We start from the raw sequence: 20,826 nt of genomic DNA on the forward strand, positions 1-20,826 counted from the left end.
CTTGTCAGTCGACCAGCCAGCAGCAGCCACCACATTCTACCACTAAGAGACACAGAAATTAAGAGTCTCCCAGCAGCACTGCAAGCTCCGATCAGGCCCCTCATGACAAAGGAACTCACCCATTGTCTAAGCTGCAAATCTAAAGGAAAAGGAGATCGTGGGTTGGGCTTTGGGTTGTGGGACTTTATTTCTAGTCAAAGAAAGGGTACGAAGGGCATTAAAGCAGAAATTAAACGAACACTACCTGGATCTTGGTCTTGCTTTGAGGCTGTTGGAATCCTTAGAAGTGGCTGAAACAAAGACCGGTTGTTGTTTACTTGGCTTTCATTTCTGCAGTTGAACAGGTTTATAAGCAATACCTGGGCTACTAGAGAACATATATCTCAACAGGTAAATATGAGGTGCAGGCATCCCTGTGGAGAACTTAACCGCCTCCACATCTTCATTATTTTCTCATTTCATTTCTAAAGCTAAAGGCACAGTTCAAAGGAAAGAAAATCCAACATTTTTCTTCCTTCTGTCAGAGCACTAAGGAGCTATTCTCAAATCTACGCTGATGAATAAATTCCAACCTAAAAAGACAACCCTCTCATGGGGTTATCTACTTATATGAGGGGTTCTGATGTGTGGTTTCCTTGGTCTATCATGATAGCCTAGTAACTGATTTTGAACCAGGCTCCCCTGAAGGCTAGGAAGAACTCTATCAGGTTACATATTTTAAGAATTTCTTAAGAGACACTGCCAGAGTAGCATGACCACAAGAAATCAAAGCTCCCACAAGCTAAGTTGAAACGAGCAACACAGCTTTTCCTACAAGAAAATATTCTTGTGTCCTATGTCCCTGTGACCAAATCACACAGACAATAGTACGGAATGAAATCATTAAGATATTTTACCAACCATATGAGACTTTTCCTTATCAAATTTAAATCATTAACAACTTGCTCACTATCAACACCCATGGACCCTAACTTTCCCATCACAAGTTGTTGGGAATAATTAGAAACATTTACAAAAACATTGATCCTTTTTTATATTTTCAGTACCCTATGGAAGACAACTTTAGAAACCACCAGTTATGCTAAGGTTTTGCAAACACTGCAAATCTTTCATCATAAAATCTCATAAAAATTCATAGAAAAAGTGCTACTAACTAGGAACAAGGAGAATATCGTTTGTATATTGTTTGCAGAAATTCTTCCAGAGAGAAAATGTCTCAATGCATCATCCCACCTTTTTTTACATTGCTCTAAAGATAAAAACCCTCCTTGGTATGAAGGAGCCTAGATTTATGATGGTCGTTAAAATCTATGAGTTAGATAAGCAGGAGAGAAAGAGGAGTTAAAAATGCTAACAAGGCACAAAGCAAAGAAGCAATATGTATTCCCTTAGATATGGTCAGCTGTAGAAAAGACACATTTCTCTCAAAACAAGCATTGTGGCTTGTTGTAGCGAGAACACAGGCATGTTTCAACTTCAACCCATCGAAATGCTCTCGGAGCTCTGGAAAGCACTGGACGCCTGAGGAGTCTGAGCCCTGTCTTGCCCATTATCACGCACCCCCACCCACATGTACATGGAAAACTACCTCTTCCCACCCCACAAACTCCAGGCAGCAGAGGAAAGCGGCCTAAGGGGAGCTGCTCCTGCAGCCAAGCAGGCCGCCTTGGGGCTGAGTGGACAGTGCGACCAGACTCACCACAAATCTGGGGGCCGTCCTCCGGGCAGGCTGCCCACAGCTGGCTCTGACCCCTCTTCTCCCTCAGGCTACACTACTTTCCAGAAATAGTGTGGGCCCGGGGACACCTGGGCAGCTCAGTCGCTTAAGCATCTGACTCCTGATTTAACCCTAGGTCATGATCAAGCCCTGCTGTCAGTGCAGAGCCTGCTCGGGATTCTCTCTCTCCCCCTCTCTCTCTCTTCCCCTCGTCTGCTCTCTCTCTCAAAAATAAATAAACATTAGAAAAAGAGAAATATGTGGGTTGGGAAAGTCTTAGTCATTTTAAAATAAAAGTCTGGTTCCCCAAACCAGACTGTAGTGACCGTTAAATTCCTTTGTCAAGTGCCATTATCTCTTTCTCCTAGGTAAGAATGGGTGTGGAAGGGTGAACCCTGCTGGTGAGAGATAGACACACAGACAGATGGGGTGAGGGGTATGGATAAGCAGTGGGGACGAGGACAGGAGTCCTAAGGCCTACGTGTTCCTCCTGGACACAATACCAACTGTTGCATCTCTGAACCTCAGTTTCCTCACCTACAGAATGAAGAAAATAAAAATGCAGCCCCTTTCTCCTGGGGAGAGAGAAGGCAAAGGTACTTGGAAAACAATCTATTTTTGAACTGTAAAATATTACTGTTGTAGAGTGCTAATTTTTCAAGCTGAGAAATCTGGATTCTAAATGTAGTTCCCTCTAGGACAGCAAAGGAGGTGCAGGTGGGAACAGGTAATGAAAGGAGAAAATTGCTCTACCCCATAAGGCCATGGGGTGAGAGCTAGTAAACGGGGAAGCTGCTAGAATCACTAACAGCTGTCTGAAGACTACAGTGTGGGGACAAACAGGCCTAATCCACTCAGCATAGCCTAGAGACATCAAGAAAAAGATCACCATTATGCAGCTTGCTCTGAGGAATGAGGCTGCAGTATGTTAGCTAAGAAATCTACTTTCAGCAATGAAAAGGATAAGGGCATATTAAAAACCCACGTGACAAGGAATACCCCCCCCCTTCCCTGACAGCAGTCCTACCACAACATCCTCCTCCTCACCATTACTATTATCATTATTATCAACACTACCAGCCACTGTGGAAGAACAGGGCAGGGAGAGACTTCTCCTGCCACCTGCAACAATATACCACAGGCAGGGCTTGGTGAGTCCACACAGGTTTCAGATCACAAAAAGCTGGAGAACACTATTCCGGTTCAGTCGTCCATCAGCTTCCAAGCTCCTGAAAGTCAGACTGAGCATTTGGGGCATATGAGCATCTGCAAAAATGGCAAGGTCGTGTTGTACTGGAATCCAGGCCGAAGCCAGCAGGTAGGTCATAGCTTCTCATTTAGCTAGGAAGAGGGAAGAAGGACAACTTCCCAGAACATTGCAGGCATGTCATCGTTCCAGAAGATTGAAAGAGGATAAAAAGGCAAGCCTAAAGTTTAATTCTCTAAAAAGCAGCAACTCAACTGAGGTGAACTGCCCGTGTGGCATGGACAACCACCACCTTGAAATTCTACAGCGTCTCGCACTGGAAATTCAAACATTCCCCAGGAAAGGGGGTATTAAATACGTTTCAGATGAGGGATTCCCTCATATCCACTCCAGATAGGGCAGCAGTGGGAAAAATGAATCAGAAACCACATAGCATGTTCCTAGGCAGAATGTGAAACAAATTCAGATGTACTTCACGCACTGTCGCACACCCTGATAGGATTTGTCTGGTGACTCCGTGCCCCATTCAATAAAGAAATCTTAAAAATGACATCTACAGTTCAGGCTCCAGAGAACACATGATGCTCATGGAAAAAATAGGAAGTTATGAGCCTCAAAGACTGTTGGAAAAGCACCAATTTAACTCTCCAAAATCAAATAGCTTTTATTAATACTGTCAACACGAAGTTTACAAAACCTGAGGTACATCCACTCTGGCTCCAGAAATTAAAGCTGGAAAGAACCTACCTCACGCATTTGTCCTAAAATGGGTTTAGAGGGCAAGCGTAAAGTTTAATTCTCTAACAGGCCAGCCAGCCATTTGTCTTTACACAAACTGAGCATCTCTCTTTCTGACGAAAGAACCCAAATCAGTTTCAAAAGCCCAAACTAGGCTTGAGAATTCCTACCACTTTGGGAGTCATGGTTGATCTATAAACTCAGTTTTCTATTTCTTTTTTATTTTTTTTTTTGAGGTTTTATTTTATTTTTGAGAGAGAGACAGAATGTGAGTGGGAGGGGGGGGCAGAGAGCAAGGGAGACACAGAATCCGGAGCAGGCTCCAGGCTCTGAGCTGTCAGCACAGAGCCCGAAGCAGGGCTTGAACCCACAAACCGTGAGATCATGACGTGAGCCAAAGTCAGATGCTTAACTGACTCAGCCACCCAGGTGCCCCAACAATTTTCTATTTCTTAATATCATCTTCTAGAGGCAAAGGTTCCAAAAATAGGCTACACACCGGAACTGCCTGACAGACGATCTAAAAACACAGATTCTTAGACCTCTTCACTAAAATCAATCATATATTCTCATTTGTATTCATTCTCACTCTCTCCCCTCCTCCTCCTCTCTCCCCCACTGCCTTCTCTCCCTCCATCCCTCTTTTTATTAATTTGTTAAATATTTATTATTTTTGAGAGAGAGAGACAGAGTACGAGTGGGGGAGAGGCAGAGAGAGAGGGAGACAAAGAATCCGAAGCAGGCTCCAGGCTCTGAGCTGTCAGCACAAAGCCCAATGTGGGGCTCAAACTCACAAACTGTGAGATCATGACCTGACCTGAAGTTGGACGCCCAACCAACTGAGCCACCCAGGCGCCCCTATCCCTCTCTCTTTTAAACCTCAAATGAACTTGGTGTCTGGGGAAAACTGTACTATAGCATAAGCCTCAATGTTCTATCGACTCCTTTGTTCCAACTTTAAACAAATAAGCTTGGGATGATAGCTAACTAACCCAAACAAACATGATTTACTTATTAAATATTATGAGAGAGAACAATAAGAATGCAGCAACCTCTTTCATGTCCTCATAACCGCAGCTCCAAATAGTAACGCCCTCCCTAGCCAGTTTGTTTTTAACTAGGTTCATCTTAGTTCAGTGATGGCTCCCATCAAGAGAGCTGAGGACACAGGCCTGGCCATCTCCCTGGTTCACAGACCCAGTGCTGACTCTCCAAGAACGTGGGCAAACACACCTTTTCTTTTTCTCCTTGGAATCTCCTCCATGTAGAAGCACATTTACTTACTTGCCTTCCTGGTGGTGAATTTTCATGAAAACATTGGAGATTTCTGCTTTGGAAATGGAGAAGTTCAACTGTGGGCCTCCACTTGATCTACCTCATTAGCTCCTTACTCCACAGAAACCACAATGGCTTACTGAAATCTTCTCAACTCCAAGTCTTTCCAATTTTACAGTAAAAGTAACAATGAGACTCTAACTTCAAACTGAGTGCTCCTATTGGTGAAACCTAAATTCAGAACTTAAAAATAAAAAACCGGGGTGCCTGGGTGGCTCAGTTGGTTAAGCGTCCGACTTCGGCTCAGGTCATGATCTCACGGTCCGTGAGTTCGAGCCCCGCGTCGGGCTCTGTGCTGATGGCTCAGAGCCTGAAGCCTGTTTCAGATTCTGTGTCTCCCTATCTCTCTGACCCTCCCCCGTTCATGCTCTGTCTCTCTCTGTCTCAAAAATAAATAAACATTAAAAAAATTTTTTTTAAATAAATAAATAAATAAACAAATAAATAAATAAATAAAATTAAAAAACCACCCTCTTTTCAGGTATAAAAAGCAACCAAAGGTTTCATTACAATAAAACCCAAGGCAAATATTTAGAGAGAAACATACACAACCATCAATTTTCTACTCACTGACACTGTTAGGTTTTTTAAATTAGAAAACAATTACACAAAAATGTATTAAAATTGTTTTCTCCTACCTGGATCCTCAGACACGTCCTTTGGTAAGGCTTCATCCGCAGTACTTTTCAAACCTAGACGTGTTTTGTTTTTAAGGAACAAGAGAAAGGAGGAGAAAAGAAAACAAAACCGTAAAATTTTATTTCTTAGGCACATTATATTAAAGCAAAGAATCCCTAGTCATCACTTATGAAAATGGTGTTACAAACCTCTGTAAGTTGCTACAGCACCCAAACAATAGAGACCCCTTGAAGTAGGGAAATAGGTTCTCATCCCACAAAGAACATAGCCGAATTACCAACTTTCAACCGAGCGCGCCTCTAGTGGCTAGGAGGAGTATTACCAGGAAGCGCCAGAAATCTCCTCCTTTCATTCTTGACATCCAGACCAATGACATCAGAATCTCTCCAGGAGTGAGATGCGGGCTTTAGTACTTTCAGACCCGTCATTCCAACGCACAATCAAGGCTAAGACCCGCTAGGAAAGAACGTGATCAGAGTACACACTGCTACAAAAAATGTCTAGTTCTGCCTGCCTCTCCTGAGCAAAGATTTAAATAGAGAGCAAGCGATCATTGCTTCCTAATGGAAAACTTACTTTTCATGTTTAACTCCTGTACAAGGTTGCATCGGTGGCAGGTCTCGACAACAAAACTTGAAATAGCTTCACTGATTTTTAGTCCCTTCTGATAAGCCTCTCATTCATGGGTAGTAAATCAGTATCAGCTAATAAAAGGAATACTAGCCTGAGACTCAGAAAATCTTTATTCTTACCTCCACTCTTTTTATTATTAAGCAAATGACTCCTACTGCCTGAATTTCAGTTTACTCATCTCTAAATTTTAGGTGATAAAACATACTAGCCTCTGTTTGGCTTTGTGAGAACTGAGTAAGGCAGTAAATGAGGAAGGACCTGGTAGATTATAAAGCATTATATGGAGTGGTGGGAGTGGGGAGAGGTCCTCCTGTTCTAAATATTCCCAGGCCAACTCATCTCTGTGCTTAATGGTAGCGCTAACATGGAAAACTGAGCTGTGCTGCTTCTCACTCGCCCGGTAAGATAGACAAATTACCGCTGGCTTCCCGACACAGCTTCACATCCACAAAGTAACAGAAGATAAATCCAAAGGACAGAAACTCTCTCCAGAAAGATAACTTCCTCAAGGATTAGACCTGTATACAAATGTGCGTTTGTACTGATGTTCTGGGATCACCTCTGCCAACCCAAGATGTTACGCTCTCAATTCTTTCAGCTTCCAGTCATTTCCTAATCAGTATGACCAAATTCCAAGTAAAGGGTCAGGACAGGTGAGTAAGGGGCCAATGAGTTGAGGGGCTTTGGAAGTTCCTGTTACCACATGCTCCCGAAATCAGCCATTCCAAGAGAAGTGGATGAAGAAACACAGGTAGAATGTCCCTGAAGGAAGAAAACTCATTCTTTTCATACCTTGTTTGTCATCACTAGTCACATCTTGAGTTGGGACAGGAAAGTCAGCCATGTCTTTAACAGATAGCTTCTTGGAAAAGAAAAGTAAATACATTATACAAGTTGAAATGGAAATTACATTATGTGTACATATGATGAAATTGCTTTAAAAGCTACACATCTTGCCAATATTTTGGCTTCAGTAAACCCTGACATTTAATACTTTTTTATTTTGGAGGGTTCCTAGGGAGGTATAAGTTAATTTGTATTGAAGGTTTACATGTGGGGCGCCTGGCTGGCTCAGTCAGTAGAGCCCATGACTCTTGATCTCAGGGTTTTGAGTTTGAGCCCCACCCTGCGTGAAGAGATTTTTTTTTTTAATTTTTTAAAGAAATTTACATGTGCAGAGGAAAAAAATGATTCAGATTTAGGCAGATGTATAGAATGCACATTAAATCTGAACCCGGTTTGGGATTCAGCCAGAGAACTGTGTAGCATTTGCCCATTCTGTCCAAAAACAAACCTGCACTTTCTGTACTGTTTCACTTGTCAAGGAATAAGGTAATTTTATTGATGACCAGAACAAAATTTTCTCCTAACTCACTTAGGGGAAGTCTTCAGTAATACTAATGAGATAGAATACCCAAATTGATCAAGTACTGATTCCTTTAAATTTTTGTTTAAAATCTACTTGCTATGAATTTATTTCTTACAAAGTCTAAATATGCACTCTGTGACCTTAGATAAGATTACAGAATAATATTTATTAGTATTTACTATATATAAACAAATTCTGGAAAGATACATAAAAATCGAAGGGTGACTCAGTAGATGGGGAACAGAATGGGAGGAAGACTTGTCACTATCTGCCTTTTGATATTCTTTTTATTTTAAACATATTCAGAAAAATCAAATAAAACTTATAGGAAGCAGAGTAAATCTTGGAGCAATCTGGTGCTCCAGAAGGTTCACTGGTTTGCCTTTCAGAATCTGAACAACCCCAGTGAGATAAGCAATACTTGTGTTTTTCAACTGCTTTAAAGAATGCAGTTCAGTGCTGCTTGGCGGTAACCTGATCTAGGATTTAACAATCCTCAGGCAGGTCATTCTTGGCATTACCATGAAGCCTCCAGATAGAATTTCCTATTCAAAGTCTACTGTCTCCAACAGAACAGAGAATGTATCTTAACAGTGCCTTTCTTTCATTTTCTTCTCCCACCTGGATTATAAACTAGATACCTAGGTAGAAGAAAATGATTTAGGAGTAGAACATATAAAAAGTTCTCCAAAACAACCACCTTTGAAAGAAATTTTTAAAGCCTAAAGAAATGGAAAGACATCCCATGCTCACAGGTCAGAAGACTCGATATTGTTAAGATGGCAATACTCCCCAAATTCATCTACAGATTCAGTGCAATCCTTCTTCGCTTTTTTGCAGAATTTGAACAGCTTGTCCTAAATTTCATACAGAAATGCAAGGGACCCAAAAGAGCAAAAATATTCTTTAAAAGGAAGAACAACAAAAGAAGAAAACTGAAAGACTGAGACTTCTCAATTTCCAAACTTAACACAAAGTTACAGTCATCAAGACAGTGTGGTACTAGCATTACGACATCCATGTAGCTCAATGGAACAGAACCGAGAATCCATAAATAAACCCTCACATTTGTCAACTGATTTTCAACAAAGGTACAAAACAATTGGGGGCGGGGGAGTTGTCTTTTTAATAAGTGATGCGAAAAGAATATACAAAAGAATGAAGGTGGACCTCTTCCTCACGGCATATGCAATAATGAACTCGGACTGGATCACGAACCTGAATGTGAGACCTAGAACTATACAACTCCTGGAAGGCCACATATAGGACTAAGTCTTTGTGAGCTTCTGCTAGGCAGTGGTTTCTTAGCTAGGACACCAAAAGCACAAGCAACAAAAGAAAAAAACAAACAAACTGGACCTCATTAAAATAAAAAACACTTGTGTTGCAGAGGACACTCTCAAGAAAAGAAAAAAAACAAAGAAATACTACCTCACACCTGTCAGAATAGCTAACATTAACAACTCAGGAAAACAACCGATGTTGGCGAGGATGCAGAAAAAGGCAAACCCTTTTGTACTGCTGGTGGGAAGACACACAGGTAGGTGTCACCACTCTGGAAAACAGGATGAAGGTTCCTCAAAAAATTATAAATAGAACTACCCTACCACCCATCAATTGCACTACTAAGTATTTATCCAAAGGATATAAAAATGCTGATTCGAAGGGGCACATGCACCCCAATGTTTAAAGCAGCGTTTTCAACAACAGCCAAAGTATGGAAAGAGCCCAAATGTCCATTGACAGATGAATGGATAAAGAAGATGTGGTTTATATATACAATGGAATACTACTCAGCAATGAAAAAGAATGAAATCTTGCCATTTGCAACAACGTGGATGGAACTAGAGGGTATTATGCTAAGTGAAATAAATAAGTCAGGCAGAGAAAAACAAGTATCATAGGACTTCACTCATCTGTGGAATTTGAGAAACAAAATAGATGACCATAGGGGAAGGGAAGGAAAAATAAGATAAAAACAGAGAGGGAGGCAAACCATAAGAGACTCTAAAATACAGAGAACAAACTAAAGGTTGCTGGAGGGGTGGGGGTGTGTTAAATGAATGAAGGCACTGTTGGGATGAGAGCACTGGGTGTCATAGGTAAGAGATGAATCACTGGGTTCTACTCCTGAAACCAATACTACACTATATGTTAACTAACTTGAATTTAAAAAAAGAAAGAAAGAAAGAACAACCAAAGACAGAAAATACTTGCCAATTATGTATCTAATAAGGGACCTACATTCAGAATGTACAAACACAACTCAATAATAACCAAATTTATAAATGGACAAAGGATCTGAATAGACATTTCACCAAGGAAGATATACAAATAACTAATAAGCACAAGAAAAGATGCTCAGCATCAGTAGTCATCAGGAAATTTAAACCAAAAGCACGAAAAATCAATACCACTTCACTCCCACTAAGGTGGCAAAAATAAAAAAGGCAATAAAAAGCGTTAGCAGGGACATAGAGCAATAGGACGCCTCACACATTACTGGTAGATGAATGTAAAATACCGTAGGTGCTTGGGAAAGCATTTTGGCAGTATCTCAAAAAGTTGAACACAAGTTACAATATGACACACAGTTCCACTCCTAGGTAAGCACCCAAGGGAACTCCAAACATCACGTTCACACAAAAATTGGTCCATGAATGTTCACAGTAGCATTTTTTCCTCACAGCCCCAAGGTGGAAACAAGCCAAACGTCCATGAGCTGAAGAATGGACAAACGTGGCAGATCCACACGATGGACTACTACTCAGCAATGAAAAGGAATGAAGCGCTGATACACGCTACGACATGAACTTTAAAACATACTACAAGAGGGGCGCCTGGGTGGCTCGGTCGGTTAAGCGGCCGACTTCGGCTCAGGTCACGATCTTGTGGTCCCCATGAGTTCGAGCCCCGCGTCAGGCTCTGTGCTGACAGCTCAGAGCCTAGAGCCTGTTTCAGATTCTGTGTCTCCCTCTCTCTCTGCTCCTCCCCTGTTCATGCTCTATCTCTCTCTGTCTCAAAAATAAATTAAAAAAAACTTAAAAAAAATAATAATAATAAAATAAAACATACTACAGGAAAGAAGGCAGTACCAGAAAAACCAGATATTGTATGACTCTATATGAAATGTCCACAACAGGCAAACTCAGAGACAGAAAAGAGATTACTCATTACCAAAGGCTGGGGGAGGAGGGAATAGTGAGTGACTGCTAATGAGTATGGGCTTTCTTTTCTGAGGTGATGAAAAATGTTCTAAAATTAGACTGTACTGATGGCTGCACAACTCTGTTAATACAGTAAAAACCATCGGATTGTACAGTTTAGATAAGTATATTATGTGAATTGTATTTTAGTAAAGCTGCTTAGAAGAGAAAAATCCAGTAATCTAAGAAGCACTGCTATGGGGTGCCTGGGTGGCTCAGTCGATTAAGCATCCAACTTTCACTCAGGTCATCATCTTGCAGTCCATGGGTTCGAAGCCCACGTCGGGCTCCGTGCTGACAGTCTGGAGCCTGCTTGAGATTCTGCCTGTCCCTCCCTCTCTCTCTCTCTCTCTCTCTCTCTCTGCCCCACCCCCCTCACACTTTTTCTATCTCTCAAAAATAAAAAAAAATTAATAATAATAAAATAAAACTTTAAGAAGCATACTAAAGAGGACTTTACCTGAAATTTATCTTTAATTCCTGAAGGAAACGAGTACATGGTTACAGCTCTGCTGTTTGGAGATCTGATCTGTACTACTGAGCAAACTTCTCACGACCTGAATCAGTTACAGCTTTCTCCATGGCACCAACACCTGTATGGACCCATTCCTCACAGGGCTAGTCCCAAGAGCTATTTAAATCCCACGCATGCATTCATGAGAGATTAAAAAAACTGGTAGAAAGAACAATGAATGAAATAGAAGAAACTGGAATATTTAATCATTAGCTACTTAAATTTGACGCATACTTCTTGAATGGCCAAAGCATCTATTAACCTCATTACTTTGGCCGTGAATTCTGTATATTACGTCATTATCTAAAAGCACTCCACTCTGGAATATAACGATTTTGTTGGGAAAGAGTTTTTGTTGTTGTTGGTTTGCTCTCGTTTGGACACGGCAAAGCAAAGACTTTTTAATCACCCCCACCCCCACCAAAAGAGCCAGTTAAAGTATAGAAAAGTATGTAACATAAAACTAGCTGCACATCACGTCCATAAAGTTGAACATCAAAAATGTCATCAAGGACATCAGAGTGTGTGTGAAAGCATCTGCATTTATAGACTTCACAGCTAACTGTATATTTGCTCCTTTCCTTTTAGAAAGATGATAAATGACTACGTGGGGGAAAGCAACACGAGCCAGTAATTAATTTCTCTAAAACACAGCATTATTTCTGTTGGAAGGGCAGAGACCACCTGAGTGCATTCTAGAAATAATAAGAGCTTACGACATTTTTTAATAAAACACCTAACGACCTCATAAGTTTACACAAGCAGGGGGACCCATAGCCAACAAACAAAAGCAAGGCAACTACACAAGCCTCCGGACACTGCCAGCAGCCCCCGAGTTCACAGACGCCGTGAAAAGTGGCTAACTAGTCTACTTGCTTCTCCGTCATATGCATTCTGCAAAATGAGAAATGTAAAAAGCTAAAACTCTTCAAATGCACATCTATCACTCCTGATACCACTTTATACCTTTTTCCCTCGAGTAGAGATCTGTTGAGGAAAGTAACAGAGGCCATGACTTGAATAAAGAGTAGCAGAGAGGCCAAGAGAGGTGTTATCAGAGGAAGCACTGCAGAAGCAGGCCAGTTCCCTCACAGAGGAGCAGAGGATGCCAATGCAGCACAGATTTTTGCCTGAGAGCCCCACGGAAAAGAAGAAATAATCACACACAGTTGCAAGAAATTAAACAAATGGTCCTGCATCCTGCCTCTGACTTCCATCATCTTGCAACACTTTTAACCGGGGTCTGAGGACGATAGCAGCCTATGAATAAACCTCCATTTATTACACATTTCCAGAGTTGTTTTTTTTAGGATGGGAACAGATGTCATAAGCTGTCATCACAGCAATCATAATGGCGATGATGATGATGAAGACTGTGCTGATATTAACAATAACAACGATGACTCCTACTTATTGATGCATACCTAAGGACCACTATGCACGTGGCTAGGCCCCAACAACATCAAGGCCCAACATTGTAGGAATTCTACAGGTTTCTCTTGAGATAATCCAAACCAGTCTTCATTTGGTCTAAACGCTAAAAACTCTGAGGGAGAAGGTAGCTTTAAATGTGACTTGGGGTCCTTTTACACAGTTCTCAAACTTCCTCTCAAAACTGTTCTGGTCCGTTAGATCTTGTTCATACTCAACTACTAAAAATACAACTTTACAATGTTTACTTCAAAATTAAAGCTTGGGTGACTCAGTCAGTTAAGCGTCCGACTTCAGCTCAGGTCATGATTTCATGGTTCGTGGGTTCGAGCCCCATGTCGGGCTCTGTGCTGACAGCTCAGAGCCTGGACCCTGCTTTGGATTCTGTGTCTCCCTCTCTCTCTGCTCCTCCCCCACTCACTCACGCTCTCTTTCTCAAAAATAAATAAACATCAAAATTAAAGCTTGGTTAAAATAAACAACTTGGCTCGCATTCTTCTGGCTTAGTTTTTCTATACCTAAATTTCACCCCTAGAAGGTCAAGAGATTACTTTGCTTATTTCACTAAATCTAGTTCTAGGGAGAAAAGAAAACAAATAATTATAAGCTATATCTGGTGTCTAGATTTGAAAGGTTGAGCCTCAACGTAAGTACACAGCATGATGAGAAAATGTTATGAAAGTGGATTTTCAGGAGTTTATAAAGAACATACGCTTATGGATTTAATTCCACACACACCCTTATTTATTAACATATGAGGACCTTTTACCTCCATCCGATTCAAGTCACGGGGTTGTTGGTTTGCAGGCATTGACTCAGAATAAGAATCAAATAATGCACACTCCCGCTTGGGCTTAGGAAAAGCTAAGAAAAAGCAAAAAGAATACATAAGAACATATACTATATTCATAGCAGGCATTGTTTCTTATCAGCTTTTCCGTGCCTGTTAAATATTACAATAAATCAGCCAGCACTGACATACTAGTTATGGCACTAATCACGAGGAGGTAGTATTTTAAGTTCCTTACATATACAACATACTATTTCTGCCTCCCCATTTTACATGTGATGCATCTGAGGAGCAGGGAAGCTAAGCAACTTACTCAAGGTCATATAGCTGGTAAATGGAAGAGCAGGAACTTGAACTGCCAGCAGTCCTGCTGGAAGGTACATGCTTTTAGCATTTACGTTGTAACATAGCAGTGACCCTCGCTATCACAATACTGAAGTTTTAACTATGCTACCAGCACAATTTTTAAATGGCACCAACTATGGGGAGAGTCTTAACGCTATAAACATTAACTATGGAAATACTTCATTTTAGCTATTGTTGTTGGAAATAGACAAGATCTTGCAATGACTGGTGCCCCAGAAGACTTTCTAAAATATCCATTTCTTTCGTTTAGCAGAATAACAAAAATAAGAGCACAAGTTCTTGCTGAGTTACAAGGAAAGAAGAATCACATTATGGGCTTCTTCGAACACAGAACAGTGACAGAGGCTGTTAGGTTAGCTGGAGAGCTGAGTGGATCGTGCTACTTGGTAAACTGATACTCAACACACCAATTCTGGGAAGCAGATTCTGTTTCACCACTTTGTCACCAAGTAATTAGGAAGGAAATGTCTCAACCAGAAAATTGGTCAATATCCCAAGGAGGAAAAGAAGATCATGGCAGACAATGGCCAGAAGCTACAAATTTGTCAAGACCAGCTGTTAAGAAATCAAAATTTTAATGCTGTGTTTAAAAAAATTTTTGACTCAAACATCAAAATGGATTGACATTGTTTTTAATCCTTTCTCACCCTCCCACCTCCACCAGCGTCTGAAATGCCAACTTCCCTCTGCAGTAAAGTACTGGCCATGACTAACAGCTACTCAACTTGTACAGTTGAGTACAAGCACCTTAAATTGTTCATTTTCTTACTCTGGTTTGAATTTCACTGATATCAGGTAGGGCAAACCGTGGGCCCTGGCGATTTGTCTGACTAAACTAGGGGGTCTCATTTCCTTGGTAAAAACTCAGCAAAACAACTTTCCAAGTACCATTCTGCTATCTGGCCACAAGAGCAGGTTTAACCAAGATGAGATTTCTGTTTCTAGCTTACCAATCAGTGATCTGAGTAGAATTACACGACTAAAGCTTTATCATGAGCGGGTCTTGCTATGTAAAAAGGTAACGCTTTCAAAAACTACAAATGCCATCATTAACTACTAAATCTCTTTCTAGCCTGTCCCTATCTCTCCAACTCCACTTGTCACCTCCCTAGTGACAGGCCCTGGGGTCCTGGCTGGACTGCTCCAGTAACCTGGTCTTTCAGTTTGCACCCTTGCTCCTCAAAACCTGCTCTCCAGTCAGCAAGCAGCACGATCATTTCCAACAGCAAATCTGATTGGGGCACTTCCCTGCTTAAAACCCATCAACGTCATTGCCAGTGATTTGTTCCCTACCTGCCCTTTCAGCCTCATCCTCAGCCCCTCCAGGCCCGGCTCCTTGCACTCCAGCCACTGTGGCCTCAAGTCTCCATGCCTCCGACGCTCCAAGCCGCCTCTCAGGGCCTGTGCAGTAGATCTGTTGTCCCCTCTGCCCACAGCCTACTCTTCCCCCTCCTTCACCTACACAGCCCTTAGCTCACCCTTCACATGTCAGCTCAAATATTTAAGGAAGCCTTCCCTGAGGTGACGCACCCTCTTGCTGCAGCTGAACTTCCCCTTCACAGCACCTACCACTGCCTCCAATTTACAAGTATGTGAGTTTATTTAACATCGATCCTCTAACTGCCAGCAAGTTCCATGACAGTAGGAACACTCTTCTGAATGCAGCATTCTGACCACAAAGAATAACACAGTGCCTCTCACATAATTATTTTTAACAAACTCTACAGTAAAAATCTATACCAGAATCCACCCAGTCACCCAGACAGGAAAATATCAAAAGGCCCACGGGTAAGCTATCAAATAACCAACTTTTCCTTCCAACGGTGCCCTTTCATTTTCACTGTTAGGGAAAAACTCAGACACAACAGTTTGTTTCATTATTTTACTGAAAACAAGCTTGTGTAATTGTAAATGCATGATGGTATCAACCAAATTTATACTCTTCACCAACCTTGTTGAAAACTGGATTACATTTTTGTAAAAGACTGAATGTAGGCTAATCAGAAAAAAAGTTGGAACAGGAACTAAGCTTTTAAAAAAGCCAGGTGGGATGGGGCCCCTGGGTGGCTCAGTCGGTTGGGCGGCCAGCTACAGCTCAGATCATGATATTGCGGTCTGTGAGTTCGAGCCCCACGTCGAGCTCTATGTTGACAGCTCAGAGCCTGGAGCTTGCTTCAGATTCTGTGTCTCCCTCTCTCTCTGCCCCTTCGCCGCTTGCTGTCTGTCTCTTTCTCTTTCTCTCTCTCTCTCAAAAATAATAAACATTAAAAAGAAACAGGTGGGATACCATAAAAATGAACCACCAAAATGAACAGAATCCCTCATATTTTGCAAAGTCTAAAAGCACAGAGAAAACCTAGACAGTTCTGGCCATTTTCTTGAGCTGTATATAAAGATAAGCATGAGTGATAAAGCATTAAAAAGTTAACTGCTAAAACCCTCAGGGTTTGCCTAAAATATACCATCACTGAGCCTGATGAGGCTTTAAGAGATCTCTCAGGTTTTTTGTTAGAACTATATAATTATTATTTATGATTAATCCCACAAGCCCTGGAAATGATGTGAAGTCTTTGTTTAATTAAAGGGTATGTCATGGATTCCTCAGTTGTTGCTGTATAAATATGTGTTGACAGCCTCCACCAAAGACCAGGAACAAACAAGGGGCTTCATTCCAAACGAAAGGAAGGTGCCTCTTGACTGGCACTCTATTTTACAGACTCCACCCCCCCCATAAGCAAGACAAAAGCAGTCATTTGCAGCAATAAAGGAATCAAAATGCTACTTGACTTCCGTTAACACACTTTTTGCTCAGGGCTTTCAGATTTTTTTAATTTTTATTAGTGATTCCCACCACCAGGGCAGGAGGGTTCCCATTTCTTCACATCCTCACCAGCACCTGTTGTTTGCTGAGTTGTTAATTTTAGCCACTCGGGGGAGAGGGGAAAATGGGAGATGGGCATGGAGGAGGGCACTTGTTGGGATGAGCACTGGCTGTGGTATGTAAGCGATGAGTCACGGGAATCTACCCCTGAAACCAAGAGCACACTGTATACACTGTATGTTACCCAACTTGACAATTAATTAATTAATTAAAGGTGGGCCAAACAATAAATAAAATAAAATAAAATAAAATAAAATAAAATAAAATAAAATAAAATAAAATATTTTTGTACCTGGGGGTAGGGGGGCGAGGTAAAAAAAATTTTTTTATTAGTGACTTTTGAAACAGTCTGTGAAACACTTGGTTATCTACAAAGTGACTTGTCAAACAAGGAGTCCCGACACCTGGCATAGGTTCCATGGCCAGAGGGCATCACAACAATACAACAGCATTAATCAAGACCCAAAAACAGAAAGCTAAGTGTGGGCACGGGAGATAAAGCTACCCAGGACTCTCCCCAGGGCTGACAATAGGCAACAGTGATGTATTAAATATAACTAAATAGCCCTGGAGCAGACCTTGGCCCTCTGGTTAGCTGTTCACATTAGAGAGAGACAAAGTCCCATGTGGCCCTGCTCTCAGGAGAAGGGGCTCCTGGATGACCCTGTACTGACTTGGTTATGAAACTTGTGCAGTTGCCGAGATTGTTAGTGCTTCTTTGCCTCAATCCAAAAGAAACAAAGAGAAAAAGGAAAAGAGAGAGAGAGAGAGAGAGAGAGAGACACCAAAGAGGAAATGGAGCAGCGTGTCACGGTGCCCAGCTGCAAACTAGTTCCTGGGGACCCATGAGGGTCTCCCCCAGCCTGGAAGGAAGGGTATACGGCCTGCTGCGGTCAGAAAGCAGCTGCTATTAGCAAAGTCTAAGTTCTTAAATGAGTAGTAGTCTCTACTCTTTGAACGCTCCCGTGCATACATTTTATGAGGCATTTGGGAAAGATCCCAGAATAATGGGTCACTCTTCCCCCACATGTTTACGTGCCACTGGCACCAGCCACATACTTGCTCTCTTCCCTTTGGTTGGGCCTTGATCCCCTCACTACCAAATACAGAAAATGACAAACTTTTTATTTAAAAGTCAGAGAACCCAAGACTGACTTAGATTAGTCATTGGCCACTTTGAATATAGTGTTGTTATGAGGGGACAAGACATGATAATCTAGGGCCTTTACTAGATCTAACCACAAAATTTACACTCTATTAATGACTAATCACAGTTTCTTTAGACATTGCTCCTTCCTGCCAATAATCATCCATGACTAGCTCTCATGTGTTTAAGAGACCTTCCCTAAAGAAAGGTTACTGACAGTACCAGTTGTTTCTGGACCCTTTCAATGGAAGCTATACTTCTCTGAGTAACAGAAATTGTATCATTGCCCACTGCCTTTGAAAAGGGCAAGAGACACTTAATTTTCCAGTCTTCCAAAAGAATGGATAAAAATGTTAGACTCACCATGACTCTTTCTTATCAAAAGGGTTTGGGGGTAATAGCTTTATTAAGGAGAAAGACAAAGAGCTCTATTCCAACCTTGTGGTGTGGTGGGATTTTCTATCTTTATCTGATTGCAGCTACATGGGTATATGCAGATGTAAAACTTCATCAAGAGTACATTGAGATTACGGCACTCGACACATTTCATGGCATGTAATTTTTAACTTCTTCATTAGGTATAAGAGTTCTATTCCATTGCCCCAAGCCACTTGGGGACACTGGGGTGTACCTAAAGATGCCAAATCAGAACTTGGCTCTACAGGAAGATGTTCCTGTTCATTTTGTATCAGCTGAGAGGTTTAGTTCTTGCCTACTCGGTAATTTTCACAAAAGGGTAAGGGACTGATTCAAATCCACCCAGAGAGCACCAGAATAGGAGTAACAGATAACTCACACTTTACCCACATCCTCCCTATTACTCATATTATAAGATGTGAGAGTCTAATATCAGTTAAAGGACAGTTACTTTAGATACAAAGGACTCTGCAAAGTACCTGGATACCACCTTAAGGCACAAAAGGTTCTTATAACGTCTGGATGGAAAATGCCCAAGGTTTAGGATTTATGACGAGGCCTTACCTGCTTGCAGGTACTCTGTCTGCAGAGTTGGAGGCAGGCCCTCTGGCAGCGGGTAGCCGTTTTTCCGGGCCACAATGAGATGAAACGCAGCACAGAACTCAGGCAGGGTCAGGGCTCCATCACAGTCAGCATCACTCAGTTCCCTAAATACAACATGTCACAAGTACCTAACACGGGGCTTAGAGGAAAAGTTACTCAGCCTCATACATGCAAACACAACTCCCAAGGTCGCTGGGGGTGGCCCTGCAAAGTCCCCAAACTCCTATGAAATCTCAGGGGGCACTTGGAGGACAAATGCTGATCAAGAGCGCTGGCACCAGTGGCCCTTTGTAAACAAGACTTTACACTCCTTGGGTTCTGCGGGAGGTCTGTTTTACAACACCGAGCACATGAGACAAGACACTAGAGCACGAAAAGGAAAATGAGGCCAGTTGGTTGAGAGTCGTTCAATAACCGGGCAGCATGAAGAGCTCCAGACCCGGTGCCCACAGTAGTCGAAGGAAGGGCTGACCTCGGCCTGTGTCGTTGTCCCAGACGTTATACACGTACCCGGGCCCACAAATAAGCACTTGGGTTTCCAGCTTTAAGGAAAAACCTTAAAGTTTTTAAGTCACATAAATGTTGTACCAAAAAATTTGCTTGAGAATTCCCTCCTGGGAAAATACAAGTAAGTTCAATAAACACTGGTTAAATTAGGTTTTCAGATAAAACTAGCAACTTGGGAAGGCTGGAAGCAGATAAGACAGCAAGGCAGAAAGGAAGAGTCTTGAAAAGGCTTATCTCTGCTTCAGTCATTGTTTCCCACTGAAAGGCACAGACCTATTTACTCAGCCCAAAACAAACCCATTTGCCAAAGTAAGACACCATAAGCTCAACTAGTGTCGTAGATGTACAGAGATGCCATATTTGTGCTGGGACAAGTAAAGAGATAGGATATAAACCTGCGCTGGCAAGGTGTCACTATTCCAAACAAGTACAGAAGGTAAGCTCCCTAACTTTCCTTTGGACCATTCACAGCCTCCTCCCCTCAAATATTTAGAATGAGCCAGCCCTGAAGGAGCAGCCCCCACCCCCACCCCAGGTGAGAAGTCAGGGAACTGTTTCAAACGCTGGGTGGAGAGAATACCATTCAGCTTTTGCAGATATGTCTCAACAAAAAGATAGGAGGCCTCATGCCAATAATGTTAAAACTGGGAATTCTGCCAAAAACAGAGTGTATTCTTTTCAAAATGATAATTTCTTTTTTTCCCCTAGCTTTAAAATCTAATATAAGGCTTGTCGTAAAAAAGAAAAATTATGCTAGAATATACCGCTGAAGAACCTAAATCCAGCTCAGGATCCCAGATACATTGGCATGCACAAATGTTATTGCAATAGTTTTCCAATAAAACGCACAAAACACGACCGGCAATTTTAAGTCCTACCACGATTTCTATAAATCCTCATGAAAAAAGTCTTACATAAATATTCCAGTGTTTTAATTATATATCTACAGCAGCACGGTCTCCCACCCAGGCTTGAGGAAGAAGAGCCCACACACAGCTGGGAGTTTAGACAGGCAGCAAGCGTTTTCGTCCACGCAAACCGGCCATCTGGACCGTCCCCACACGGCCCTTCCGGAGCCCGGCTGCGGCCTGCGTGGCAGCAAGGTGCAGGGCACACCACAGCCGCACATCTGAATGGGGGCCCAGCTGATACACACCAGCCAAATTTGTGAAGCTCGGAGGCAGCTAGAAGAGCCAAATTTGACTTAATTCCAAAACATTTGTGGGCCTTCTGTTCACCTGGCCTCATAAGATATCATTAAGAATAGCTTTTCGAGATCCTCTGGTTACTTGCATCATATTGAACAGAAACATCCAGAAATACAAT

The 20,826-nt window shown here is 41.9% G+C and overlaps 1 protein-coding gene across 7 annotated transcripts in view; it reads right to left on the reverse strand.

Annotated features, from left to right (window-relative positions):
• The window catches only part of REPS2 (RALBP1 associated Eps domain containing 2), a 214,813-nt gene that overhangs the window by 87,633 nt on the left and 106,354 nt on the right, over positions 1-20,826 (reverse strand). For 4 of the 7 annotated variants that reach the window (XM_019418004.2, XM_019418001.2, XM_019418003.2 and 1 more), the window contains exons 8-12: positions 18,955-19,097; positions 13,559-13,653; positions 7,062-7,131; positions 5,636-5,689; positions 245-290 (exon numbers count right to left, since the gene is read on the reverse strand). In XM_019418004.2, the coding sequence (XP_019273549.1) occupies positions 245-290; positions 5,636-5,689; positions 7,062-7,131; positions 13,559-13,653; positions 18,955-19,097 (408 nt within the window). The remainder of the gene's footprint in view (positions 1-244; positions 291-5,635; positions 5,690-7,061; positions 7,132-13,558; positions 13,654-18,954; positions 19,098-20,826) is intronic. The other 3 variants (XM_019418006.2, XM_019418005.2, XM_019418002.2) reach the window with 2 other exon arrangements.

Source organism: Panthera pardus, unplaced genomic scaffold (assembly GCF_024362965.1).
Source record: "Panthera pardus isolate Hobbes unplaced genomic scaffold, ASM2436296v1 HiC_scaffold_27, whole genome shotgun sequence".
Classification (NCBI taxonomy): domain Eukaryota; kingdom Metazoa; phylum Chordata; class Mammalia; order Carnivora; family Felidae; genus Panthera; species Panthera pardus.